At 28.2% G+C, this 14,417-nt stretch overlaps 1 protein-coding gene across 1 annotated transcript; it reads right to left on the bottom strand.

Moving 5' to 3' along the window:
- Positions 1-6,292: 6,292 nt before the first annotated feature.
- On the bottom strand, positions 6,293-8,311 carry LOC109791944 (extradiol ring-cleavage dioxygenase). The gene is made up of 3 exons (XM_020351312.3): positions 7,946-8,311; positions 7,011-7,381; positions 6,293-6,674 (listed from the first exon to the last, which is right to left on the bottom strand). Exons 1-3 carry the CDS (start codon positions 8,180-8,182, stop codon positions 6,479-6,481), a joined length of 804 nt encoding a protein of 267 aa, XP_020206901.1. The 5' UTR covers positions 8,183-8,311; the 3' UTR covers positions 6,293-6,478.
- Positions 8,312-14,417: the final 6,106 nt, after the last annotated feature.

The raw sequence follows: 14,417 nt of genomic DNA on the forward strand, positions 1-14,417 counted from the left end.
TTTAAATTTAATTAATTTATTAAATTAAAAATATATTTGTTACAGAAATTTTAATAAATATAATTAAATAAAATAATTTATTTTAATAAATAAAAAATAAATTAATAAATTTAAATAGAGAATAACGAATATGACAATGCTACGTGATATTTACCTATGTAACAAAACGTTTATGTAATAATAGATAATAGATATTACTTTGAAAGTGTATCAATAATCAATGTTGTTTGTGTAAAATTTTGCATAGAAGTTAAACTCTAATTTAAATAAATTTGTATTAAAAGATAATGTTGAAGCGTATGCAAATGTTATTAATAGGTTTTATGCTTTTCCCAATAATTTTGAAATAAATTGTGCTTGAATTAGTTAATTAAAAGAAATGGTACAATGTAATATACCATTTTGAATATATTTTATCATGGGTGGAAATTTCTTGAAAATTTTTACTTCTTATTTAATTATTTTACTTACAATGATATAATTTTTAGCAGAATTTTAATAAATAATTTAAATATATTAATAAATAAAATTAAAAAAATCTGTATTACTAATTTTTATATGAGGTCATGCTTTGCATTAATCTAAATTTATCTTTAAAAAAAAATCATAACTCATTAGTGTACTCTTCCATTACCTAATTGGCTTGCAATGACACCAATGTGTATCGTGTCATTGTCGTGATCATGGAATGGATGACTCAAATGGTAGTAGGTATAATTTGACATACCAACTCATGGTAGTGACTCAATTCATTTTTTTTCTTTATAATCTTATACTCCAAGTATGAAAAGAAGCAAACAAACCCTGAAGAAAAATTATTAAAAAAATGAAGAGAAAAAAAAAATTATTGAATCACATCCACTCTCAAACAGTGCTTAATAAAACTATCGGGATTAAAATAATATACACAAAATGGTTAAATTAAATGCAACTATTTGAATACAAAAGAAATAAGCTAACAGCCCTAACGTCTGCCTCACAGGGATCACAAGACAGAGCTAGAAACCATCTCAGTTAGTTTACTAAACTTTCACCCATCATTATGTTATAATTTGTTGTAACCCTTTGGTTAAGTTAGTTGGTTGGTTTAATTAGTAATTCAGTTAAACAGTAACTTTCACCCTATATAGCACCAAGTTGTGCACTATATATAATGCAATAGGATCCAAGTATATAGGATATAAGAATTCATTACGGTTACGGTACATACATATATTGAAATTGCGTGAGCAATTACTAAAACCAAACGACACCAACAACAATAAAATTAAAAAAGACTAATCACCAACCGTCATCTCAATTAGAAGATATTTTTGTTATTAACGATAAGTAAGTTATTATAAATCCTTTTTTTAGCATCATATCACAAAGTTATAAAAGAAAGATAAAGCGGAGAGAATAAACAAAATAATATAAGATAGAGAAAAGAATATAACTGATATATTATCTTTGAGAGAAAATTAATCTGTTTATAAGTACATGTGATAGTTGAACAATTATACAAAAAGAGAATAATACATAATAATGAAAATATAAATGGTAATAATTGATAGTGAATATTGACATTCACTAATTGAGACACTAATTATTATTCATAACACTTCTCCTTGAATATCCAATATTTAGAATGTGCCTTGTTAAAATCTTACTGGAAAAAATCATGTACAATAAAAACCTAGTGAAGGAAAAATAGTACATCATTCATAAATATTTATTTTACCCCTCATGCATATAATCTTTAAGACGACGAAGACCAATCTTGTGAATCAACTACTCAAAAAAGTTTTCTTGAAAGTGGCTTTGTAAAGAGATCAGTTAGGTTGTCATCACTTGAGCGAACTTGTTGAACATTTATATCACCATTCTTTTAAAGATCATGAGTAAAAAAAAAATCAGCAAAATATGTTTTGTTCTATCTCCCTTTACGTATCAATTATCTTCATATATAATTGTGCAATACATGCAACATTATCTTCATATATAATTGACGATGTCATTTTTCCACAAGTTTTTCGTACATGTTGAATCACAAATCTTAGTCAAACACATTCACGACTTGCCTCATGTAATGCTAAAAATTTTGCATGATTAAATGAAACGACTAATATGGTTTGTTTTACAGATTGTCCTGAAATGGTTGTACCACCACTTGTAAACAAATATCCTCTAAGATAATGAAGGATTTGTTTAACTCCATTCCAATGTCTTTGTGTAAGTGAAGAACTATATCTTGCTAACAAATTAACAACAAATGTTATATCAAGTCGTGTATAATTAGCAAGATACATTAGTGCTCATATAGCACTAAGATATGATACTTTGGGACCAAATATTTCTTCATCCTTTTCTTGGGATCTAAATGGATCTTTGTTAATATCTAAAGATCTTACAACTATAGGAGTGCATAATGGATGTGATTTGTCCATATAAAAACTTTCAAGCACCTTTGTTATGTAAGTTTCTTGATGCACAAGAATTCCATTTTCTAAATATTCAATTTGCAGTCCTAAGCAAAACTTTGTTCTTCCTTGATCCTTCATTTCAAATTCTTTCTTCAAGCAATCTATTGCTTTTTAAAGCTCTTCAAGAGTTTCAATAATGTTTATGTCATCTACATAAACTACAACTATGATAAATTCATTTTTAGATCCTTTTATAAATATACACGGAAAAATTAGATTATTTTTATATCCTTCTTATAACAAATATTCACTTAGTTGATTATACCACATACAACCTGATTGTTTTAGTCCATATAGAGATTTATTCAACTTGATCGAATAATCTTCTCTAGAAATTGGATCATTGGGCAAATTAAATCCTAATGGGAGTTTCACATAAATGTCAACATCAAAAGAGTCATACAATATGTTGTAACTACATTCATTAGATGCAAATTAAGTTTTTCATGTACAACCAATCTAATTAAGTATCGAAAAGTACTTGCATCCACTATAGGTGAATATGTCTCTTCAAAATTAATACCGAGTCTTTGTGAAAATTCTTGAACAACTAGTCTTGTTTTGTATCTCACAATTTCACCATTTTCATTTCATTTTTGCAAAAAAAAATCATTTGTATCTAATTGGTTTTACAGTTTTTGGTGTACGTAGTACTGGTCCAAAAAATATTTGCTTAGCTAATGAGCCTAATGCTGCCTAAATTACATCTTTCCACTTTAGCCAATCATTTCTTTGTCGAAAATCTTTGATGGACTTTGGTTCTTGATCCTCAATATCATTTATTATATTTAGGGCTATATTATGTGCAAATACATCATCAATATTAACGTTATTTTGGTTCCATCGTATTTCATTCATGACATAATTTACTAAGATTTCTTCATTTTCATAATTTCAAGTATCTGAGTTTCTTCTAGATTTGGAATATTAGTTATGTCATAGGAATTTTTTTGGGTGTTTACATCCTCAATTTGGTCATTTTTCTCTTTAGCCCTTTTTTTTAATTCGAGGATTCTCATCTTTGGAGTCAATTGGTCCATCATGTTTCAGACGTATTTGTGACTCATTTGCAATATTGGATTGTCCAACAGGGACTTCGACTCTTATTGAAGCATTAGTAGTTGGTACATATGACTTAGTCACTCCTTTTGGATCCGTGAATACATTTGGTAATTGGTTGGCTAAATTTTGCAAATGAATTATCTTTTTGAACTTCTAGTTGACATTGTTTTGTACGAGGATTGAAGTGATACAATGATAATTCATTTCAATTAATATCTTTTTCTAGTTGTTTGTGTTCTCCCCTTAATGTTGAAAAAATCAACTCATTAAAATGGCAATCGACAAACTAAGTCCTAAATAAATTTTCAGTTAATGGTTCAACATATTTTATTATAGATGAAGATTCATACCCAACATATATTCCTAATTTTCTTTAAGGATCCATTTTAGTTCTTTTAGGTGGGGCAATTGGAACATATACATCACATCCAAAGATTCTTAAATGAAAAATATTGGGTTGCTCACCAAAAATCAATTGTAAATGAGAGAATTTGTGATAACTTGTTGGCATGACGCAAATTAATAGCACAACATGTAAGATTGCATGCCCCAAGTTGACGTTGGAAGTTTTGATCTCAAGAGTAATGATCTTGTAATTAGTTTTAAATGTTTGATAATTGATTCTGCAAGTCCATTTTGTGTATGAAAATGTGTTACTAGATGTTCAATATCAATTTCAATGAACATACAATACTCATTAAAAGCATGAGATGTGAATTAACCAACATTATCCAAACAAATTTTTTTAATTGGGTAGTCAGAAAAATGAACTCTTAATCTAATTAGTTGAGCTAATAATCTCGCAAACACCTAGTTGCGAGTAGATAATAAACAAACATGTGACCATCTTGTTGATGCATCAATTAAAATCATAAAATATTTAAATGGTCCATATGGGGAGTGTATTGGTCCACAAATATCACCTTGTATCTATTTCAAAAATAAGATAGATTCATTCTCAATTTTTGTTGGTAATGGTCTAATTATTAACTTCCCTTAGAAACAAGTAATTCATGAGAAAATATTTGTTTAAAGAATCTTCCGGCTCTTCAATAAGTGTCTGCATGAATTTTCAATTATTTTTTGCATCATGATAGTCCTAAGGTGACCCAACCGGTCATGGCAAACCTCAAATTTATTTTGATTTGTAAAGTTCTAGTTTATAATAGTATGTATTTCAATTGTATTAATTAACATACGTACAGTACAATCTATAGGAGAAAACAGGTAATTTTTTCAATACTTCCTTTTTATTCAAGTGAAGTTTTATGATATAAAGATATTCTACATTTCTTTTATTGTTTGTTTCAATATGAAACTCATTTAAATGAATATCCTTGAAACTTAATAAGTTTCTTTCTCATTATATTTATAAAAAAATTATTTAATAAAAATGTATTTATGTCATTGCTAGGTTGACTTTAAGGGAAAAAAATAATGCTAAAAATTAAGAAAATTATTCTCCCTATAAATGTATCAAAAAATTAAGGAAATAAAAATGAATCATATTTTCATTGAATCCTAGTATTCTTGTACAAATCACAATCAAGTTATAATTGAATGATTTTGAGTGATGATCTTCATTGATTAAAATAATAGGCGTATAACATTATGAAAATATATAATATCAATTCTATCAATAAGATTTAAAAACTAAACTTTTTAAGATTTAATAGCACAATACAAAGATTCAATCACATACCATGTCAATTATTTCAACCAATTCGATTAGAAACAATATTGAATTATAAAAATAAGGGACTCATAATCCTTTCAATAAATCACACATGAACCTAAAAAGGTTTAGGGACCACTTCACTATCCACTATAATTGTTTGAAATATCATTTAATATTTCAACTATGACCTTGACAAAATCATTCTACTTCCGATGGTACTCTTATTCATATCAAAAGACTAAACATAATATTTATATCATATTTGTTTCTTTATCTATCCTTTTTTTCACATTTTGAAGAAAAAAATTTCACTTCAGGTAAAAATTATTTTTCTTTTCACTTTTTAAATTATTTTCTCACTTTCAATAAGAAAAAAAATTCTTTAATTTTCATTCTTGCACAACTTTTCCCACTTTTGGTGAGGAAAAATATTCTTAAATTTTCATTTGACCATTGCCAAAAAAAAATGTTCTTATAATTATATTTTCATGATTTTGTCTTCAAGACCAATTGTATTTAAATAAATTTCATAATTATAAAAAAATACAAATATTTTATCAAATACATAATATGAAAAATATGATTACATAATAATGACATAATATATTACGTTAATGAAACATTAATATTTCGTCTTTCTGGTGAAAAAATAATAATAAAGTAAACGAGATTGAATATTCTCTTTTGATAGTGTCTTTTAGACACATTTCAAGGATGCATGAAATTATTTTTTATTTAATAGCGTTTCAAGACTACTATAGTGTCTTGATGACTACTTTAATTCATAACAATATAAATAATACAAATATTTGATAAAAATACTTGTTATGGAAGATGAATAGCTAATTTCAAATTATTTGTCTTGAAAAATATGACTTTCTTAAAAAAAATTCTTCATAAGTTTGTCTTGCAATTACAATACCAATAGAAAAAAGACTATCACGTTCATAACGTATTAAAATAATAATAATAATAATAATAATAATATTAGATAGAGAAAAGAACCTAGCAAGTATATTATCTTAGAAAACACTAATTTATTTATAAATACATATTATAATTAAACAATTATATATAAAAAAATAATACATAATGGAAATATAGCATGTCATAGATCCTTTGTATCAGAATTCATAACGGTACATTCATAACGGTATCATTTATAGCAACATATCACAAAAACATGTTTAAACTTGCAAGCAACACATCTTCACTGATAATGAATAATTGTTTAGAGGGTATGCAACTGAACTTCAGCCATTCTGCATTAAAAAGTTCAGCTGTCAGCAGATGTAAACTGGTAAGAGGCATAAGAGAGACTGCCCAAATCAATACTGCTATGGATGAGCTTAGCCTTTGAGTTTTGACCAGCAGCACCAATAGCAACATGCAATGGGAAAAAGTGATCTGGCCAGGGATGAGCTTTTTTTGCATGTGGTGCTTTCTCTTCATAATGATTTACATCTTCATATCTACAAAAGCAATTCAAAACTTCAACAACCAATTCATGAAGAGCCAAACAAACTCTACGACATTCCATGATTAGTTTTCCAATGTCAAACAAAATCATGGCAATTAGTGTTGGTAACATGAGAGGGGATAAAACCAGAGTGAATTTGACGCTACATCTCAATCCAGAATCTTAATACATCAGGTTTTTATAGGTTTTTTTTTTACTTATATACTACTCAGTATGCTTAATTATATCTAAAATGAGAATTTCATTCACACTTGCACATCAACAATTAGATCCATGTAGTTAACATCTGCATTAATCAAATATGAAGATGAAAACAGGAAAAGGGTACCTTCCTTGAAGAAGAGAATCTTTCAACCAATTGTCAAATTCTAAAGCCCAGGGTGCAACAGTACTAGAGTGACGATCAATTTCTCTCAAGTTGTGAACAGCACTTCCAGAACCCATAATCAAAACACCTTCATCTTTAAGAGGGGCCAATGCCTTTCCCATGTTATAATGATAAGTTGCATCTTGGTGAGATTGAACAGATAATTGACAAACTGGGATATCAGCTTCTGGGTACATCAAAAAGAGAGGAACCCAAGCACCATGATCAAGTCCTCGCTTTGTATCTTCATCAACTCGGCTGAAACCTGATTCCTTGAGTAGTTCCTTCACCCTCCTTGCCAATTTTGGAGCTCCAGGTGCAGGATATTTAAGCTGGTAGAGGAAGCATAATGTAATCTAAGAAATTTCTATATAAATCAACCTAATAGTCTAGTACCATGTCAAATCGAAAAACAGCACCGTGGACTAAAGTAACATTCATTTCTTAAAGTTAAACATTTTGGACTACCAAAACCAACGTAGAGGAAAATGATTCTAATATCCTGAAAGGGCAAACATAATATGGTTCTACCAGCTGCTGGCAAAGCGAAAAAGATAGCCTCATATATATTTGGGGGAAAAAATTTGTGCCCCTAATTTAACATTCAATGAACTAAATAGAATCAAAATTTTATTTTTCATCATTTATAAAGTGGTGGAACAAACATTACTCATGGACAAGAATTTTACATAGGATTTTCCCACAAAGATTAAAAACACCTGCTTTCAAACAGAAAAATCTAACAACATAATTAACAGATACTCATGAGTCATGAGTCATGACAAACATATGAATATGATCGTTTCTTGCTAAACTAAAAACACTTGAAAATAAACAAAGAATGGACAACATGGTGAATAGGGGTGATCAAAATTTAAGAGGTACTAGGTGGAAACCTGGTACATTTGTTTGGGAAAGTTATAGAAGTCGTAGATGGTGTCGTTGACGGAGTCAACAACATTGACCGTTGGAACCTTGGCTTCCCAATGACCAGAGATGACGAGAATTGAAGTGGGTTTCTGAGGAAAGACGTCCTTCTTCCATGACTGAAGGAACTTCCTAGCCTCAAGGGTCTCATCAATGGACAAAGTGGGTGATCCATGAGATATGTAGAATGTCTCCTTCAACGCCATATTTACTAACCACTCTTATTTTGCTGAATCAACTTCTCTCTCACACACAACAACAATCTCCTCCTCAACTCAACTTTGCTTTATATATATACAGATAGATACACAAATGTGAGATAGAACGAAGGAGGAGACGCAAATAAGTGGACGTTGTTTTTTTTATGGTTTAATTATTCTTCTCCTCTTTAAAATACGACTAAAAGTTACTAGGGTCCTCTAAAAAAATTTAATTTGTTTTTTGCATTTTTATTATAATTTTTTTATAAATTACTTTTTCTAAAAATAGACTCTTCCTTATTTATACTTGGTTTATATATATTATTAATCTTTCAAATTTAAAATAAAATTATGTTTGATCTTTTAAATTTAAAATTAATTTATTTAATCTCTAAAAAATCTTGTTTTAACTTTTAGATAACTCATAGCAAAATTATAATGATAAATTGAAATATTTATGTGATATTAATTATGTTTAATTTGATTTTTTTTTCTAATAATGACATTAATTGATGAATTTTGTATAATAATATTTGAGTGATTCATTAATAATATTTGAATATAAAAATTAAAATAAGATATTTTTTATTTCAAGGATTAAAAAATTTAACTTTAAAATTAATAGATCATAAACAAATATACCTCATATTTGAGGGAGCTAAAAGTAAATATTAAGCTTTAAAAAAAAAAAAATCGGTTCTGCGTGTATACTTTAGTAAATAAGTATCGACTTTAACATATTTTATTTTTAAAAGTACTAATTTAATATAAAAATAATAATAAAAAAAACCCCGAAAACGAATTTAGAAAATTTTAGAGAAATTAAAAAGTAATATTTTTACCCATATAATTTATAAACTTTACTGTATAATCTATATAATTAAAAATATTTTATTTTATATTTTTTGTATTTTTTTTATAAATTTTATTTATTTTTTAATTTATGTAACAATTAACTACAAAAATTAAAATAGAAAAAAACATGACATATATAAAATTAAAATAAAACATTTATAATTATATGAGTAAAAGTTATACTGGTTGAAGAGTAGTTAAATTTTTTTATTAATAAAATTTATAGTAAGATGAAAATGTCATGAACGTATTTTTATAGTTTTCATGATATATAATTTTTAAATGAAATGGTTAGGTGTAATTAATTAAAAAAGGAATTATTATTGTACAATTCGTTAGTCGTTACCCAATTAGTAATTAGAAAGCACTACGCAGTGACGCTGATGTGTGTCAAGGATGAAGGTGTTAGGTGGGTGAGGAATGCCTTTGGGTAGGTGAAACGATTTGGTGTAACAACGTTTCTTCCTCTTCAATAATTCTCCCACCTTTACTCAAATAATATATTTTCAAAAAATATTTACCCAAATAGTAACTGTGCATATTTATTTCTCCAACTAGCACTATTTATTGTTTATGTATTTTTAAAAAAAAATTTCGTTGTAAGTCCAGGTTATCTGGAAATTTTGCATCTGGAACGGTCCGTTCTGCAACCAGAACAGCCTGTTCTGCATGCAGCCTCATAGTGTTATTTTTGCATATGGAACGGTCCGTTCTTAAACTAGAACGGGCCGTTTTTAACCTAAATGTTGGAATGGCCCGTTCTAAACTAGGAATTTTAGCCCCTTTTTTGTAGTTTGGAACGGGCCGTTTAGCTTTTGGAACGGCCCGTTCGGGCCAATTTATGCACAATGTTTTTTTTTTCCAATATAATATGAATTTTAATGTTTAGCTTATAAACTATTATAATTATATATTATTTGGACATGTTTTCGTAGTGTGATGTGCAGGTTATCCATATTTTTCATTATTAGTCACAGTTTGACTCGTACAAGTTTCGAATCTATTAAGACAAGGTCTCATTATTATCATCTCGTGTTTTTAAGTTTAAGACACTATAGTTTCATACTTCAAAGGTGTTTCCTTTAAATCTAGCTTCAAACTTAGCATTGCAGCGAACACAATTTACCCTTTTAACACAAAGACAACGTAGTCTCAAAGAGTAACATCAAGTAATTAAATTTATTGAATATTAACATTATAAATATAACTAAATAAAGTTATTAAAACTCATTACAACGATAAAATCAATGGTGACGAGAACTAAATCCATGACCAATATTTGGACATGTCTTCCTAGTGTGACCAGATGTGTGACAATAGGAACAATTTTTTACACGATTATGTTGTTCTCTAATATCTATCTCTGTTCTAATCCTTCGTATACCTTTGCAACTTGTTGTAAGGTATATATGGGAGACATGTAGGTTTGATAGTTGTGATGTGCATGTAAGCATGAAGCGAGCAAGGGATATGAACTTTCTGGAACTTGCCACAATCACACCACATTTCATCTAGCCACATTTCATCTAGCCTGCCTCTTTGAACGAAAAACTTGTTGCAACGAGTGTATGTGGCCATTACCATGGAATAAATTGACACATTTTGTGTTTTCTTCAATACAGAATTAATAGACTCAGTTAGGTTTGTTGTCATGTGTCCCCAACGTCGTCCATTGTCCCATGCTAGTGTCCTTTTTTTCCTAGGAATGTTGTCTAACCATTGGGCTGCTTCAGCATTAGTATCTCTTACTATGTTGTAATAGTAAAAGAATCTAGGTTCAGTCATCTCATAGGCTGAAAAAAAAATAATTAAATAATGAAAACTAATTATTAAATGTTTAAAAAAAAGTAATGATAAAATTACCCATGTTGACGACATCCTTCTTCAGTGCTGCATTTTTGAATCGTCGCATGAAGTTTTGTGCAGTGTGTCGAATACAATAGACATGAACAAAATTATTTTCTGTCCAACCACTTCCATTTCTTGAGTATGCACTTCGAATAGCCTCAAGACGATCAGAAATTAGGCACACCTCGTCTTGCGGTGTTACATACCGCCTTAAGTTCTTAAGAAAAAAAAATCATGCATCGCTAGTTTCACCTTCAACAACAGCAAATGCAATAGGAATTATGTTGTTACGATCATTTTGCGCAACTGCGACCAATAACGTACCTTTGTATTTGTTGTATAAAAAGGTTCCATCAACTTGAACAATTGGTTTGCAGAAGGCAAAACCATCAATGCATGGTTTAAAGGTCCAAAATAACCTTTTGAATATAACATTCCCCTCTTTCCCAGAACGGGCCGTTTCAAAACCAAAACGGCCCGTTCTAAACTTCTAAAAAGGCCTAAAAATCTAGTTTAGAACGACCCGTTCTAGTTTTAGAACGGTCCGTTCTAAGTGTCAGAATGGTTCGTTCTGATTTTGGAACGAGTCATTTCAGATGCAAAATTAACGCATGTTCAAGCAGAACGACCCGTTTTGATTGCAAAACAGGCTGTTCCAAACGTGCGAAAAAAATTAAAAAAAAAAAAGTGAACAGTAAATGATGCTAGTTGGGGAAATAAATTTGCAAAATTGCTATTTGGGTAAAATTTTTTTAAAAATATATTATTTGAGTAAAAAATTGCACCCATGATGGTGGAAATTAGATTGTTTTAATAATTAATTATATAGTTAAAATAAATTTTTGTTTGTGTAAAATTGTTGAAAAGATATTTTTAAAATTTTTAATTTTGTTTAGATATAACAAAATAATTTACTTTTATACTGTAAATCAGTTTTAAGAGAAAAAGAAAATTTGTTAAAAAAAATAATTATAAATTTTTAAAAAAAATCAAAATGCATAAAATCAACTTATTTATTTTTAGAAGTAAAGAAAAAAAATATTGTTCAAATTTTAGACAGTGTCTCTCTTAGTTAAGATTACTACCAACTTAAAGTGGTTTTTGAAATACTTAAAATTTATATTTATTATAAAATAAATATGTGATAAATAATTGTTTTTGATTTTCACCTTTAGTGGACTATCATACATTTCATCTATACATCTTACATATTACAAAAGGGATATATGTAAGTATAATTATTTTTTATCTCTATTTTTAGTAGACTATTATACTCTTAGAAAAAAAATCACTCTTATTTCATGAATAATTATCTACAATTACTCTTAAATTATTTTTTTAAAAAAATAAAAGACAAGTGTCTTTTTCACCCTACTAGTAATATTCATTGGAAGTTTTGCATTTTCGAATGCATAAACGAAAAAAGCAACATAAGTGATAAATTATTGGATGTACTTGTGTCGCCATTAGCTACCATTAATAGAATATGTCACGTGATTTTCACATTACTAATAAGACTTTTGACACATGAAATCGTTAATAGTTTCATCAAGCTTCAATATACTTGTGTGATATATCACCAGGCCATGTGAACCGTGAGCTCTAATACCTGTTGAGAATTAAAAAAATTTCTTTATGAAATATGCATAACAATGAGAGAACACACAAAAAGAAAATGTCATAAACGAAAGACCATATATACAAATATATTTAATGTTGTTTAATCCCTCATGCGCACATTTATGATATGTTCATTATCTCAAAATGCATTCTTAGCAAAACTTGAGAAACCCTCCCAACAAGTTTTCTAACAAAACATGAGAAACTCTTCTTAATTATAAGTTTCATGATGAAACTTGAGAAACTTTCCTTACAAGTTTTCTATCAAAACTTAGAAAAACACTTTGGATATGTTTTAATTGGTGGTAAAGAGTGGAATCACTATGCCAAAATCGTTTATAGACAACGTTTATCTTATTAATAGAAAGTTTTTTTTAAGTGTGTTCTAACGGAACGATGTCTATTAATAGATAAAACTTCTAATAAAGCGCTATCTAATGACATCAATACAGACAGTGATTGGTAAAACAAGCGTTATGTATATATCCCTCAATAAAAAGTTCTTTCTAAACCAAGCACTTAATGAAGTGAGATGGAATAAAAATTCCATTGTTTGGTTTTATACAAATGAAGATGGAAGAAAATGGTGAGAATGGAGCAGGATGGAATCAAATGTATTCCATTCTAATGTTTTCTTCATTTTTTTTTTCTTCCCCTCCAATTTGGTGTGTACATAATGGAATGAAACTTTTCAAATTCTAAACTACTATTTACCCTTATAAAATTTGGCTCAAACATACAATTGGCATTGACCTCTCTTTTATTCTTTTCTATTTTTCTATCTTATAGAATCACATCCCATGCATGTGAAAAACAAAACATGATAAAAGACTTTTACTCAATTTTGCAAATTTACTTATAATTCTTAAGATCTTTAACCATGAATTACTATGATAAAGTATTTTGAACGGTTAACTTTATAATATATATGATAATGTACTAATACAAAAGCACACTAACTAAACATAATTGATTATCAAGCATGAGGAGACTAGTAAAAAAATAAAATTGTTGTATTGAGTTAGATATTATTATCAAGTTTCTTTTTTGTTTTGTTTTGGTTAATAACAAAACATACATTATGGAGACAATATTTTTAGAACAGAGATAAGAGTTACCATATTGAAGCATCTTTCAATGCAACAAATTAAATGGTGTCACTTGAGACATACTAGTGTCAAAGTGAACTCTAATCTGATAGGCCAACTCATTTCACCACGAGTACGTGTCGGGCCAAGCTAGGTTAGAAAATAAAAATCTATATCAATTTTTAGTAAATTTCAACCCAACTCACTTAACCTGTGAGTCAAATAGATTTGAGCTTAAGTGAATCGAGTTGATCTGTTTAACCTCCTACAAAATGAAGAAATTTAAAAAAAAATTATGTATTTATATTTTATGTAGTTATTTTCATTTAAAATTTTGATTGATATTTTTTTTGTATTTACATTTGAATCAATGATTGACTTGATTACTTAATAGAAAAAGTTGTAATTATTTATTTTATTTATTAAAAATATAAACATTTTATTTTTTTACTTTAAAGAATCTTGTGAATCAACCTATCTAACCCAACAAGCTATAATGAATTGAGACAGGTTGAAATTTTCTTGGCTCACCAGAAAGTGAGTCAAATTGGGTCGACCTATTTAAAACATCAACTCGTAGTGAACCAACTTGAATTAGTTGGATTGGCTCACTTTGACATCTCTAACCCAATTAAAATACCATAAAAAACTAATGCATAGATCAATTAGTTGAAGAAGGCAATTTCGTGAAATAAAGGTAATATTGAATTGAAAAATTTTAATTTATTTTACTCCTTTATTTTTTCAAATGATAGAATGGAATATTTACTCCAATTTATTATAAATTACTCAAATAATGAAATGATGTTTTTCATCCATTCTATTCCATT

The sequence above is a fragment of the Cajanus cajan genome, chromosome 1, assembly GCF_000230855.2.
Source record: "Cajanus cajan strain Asha chromosome 1, NIPB_CcT2T_4, whole genome shotgun sequence".
Classification (NCBI taxonomy): domain Eukaryota; kingdom Viridiplantae; phylum Streptophyta; class Magnoliopsida; order Fabales; family Fabaceae; genus Cajanus; species Cajanus cajan.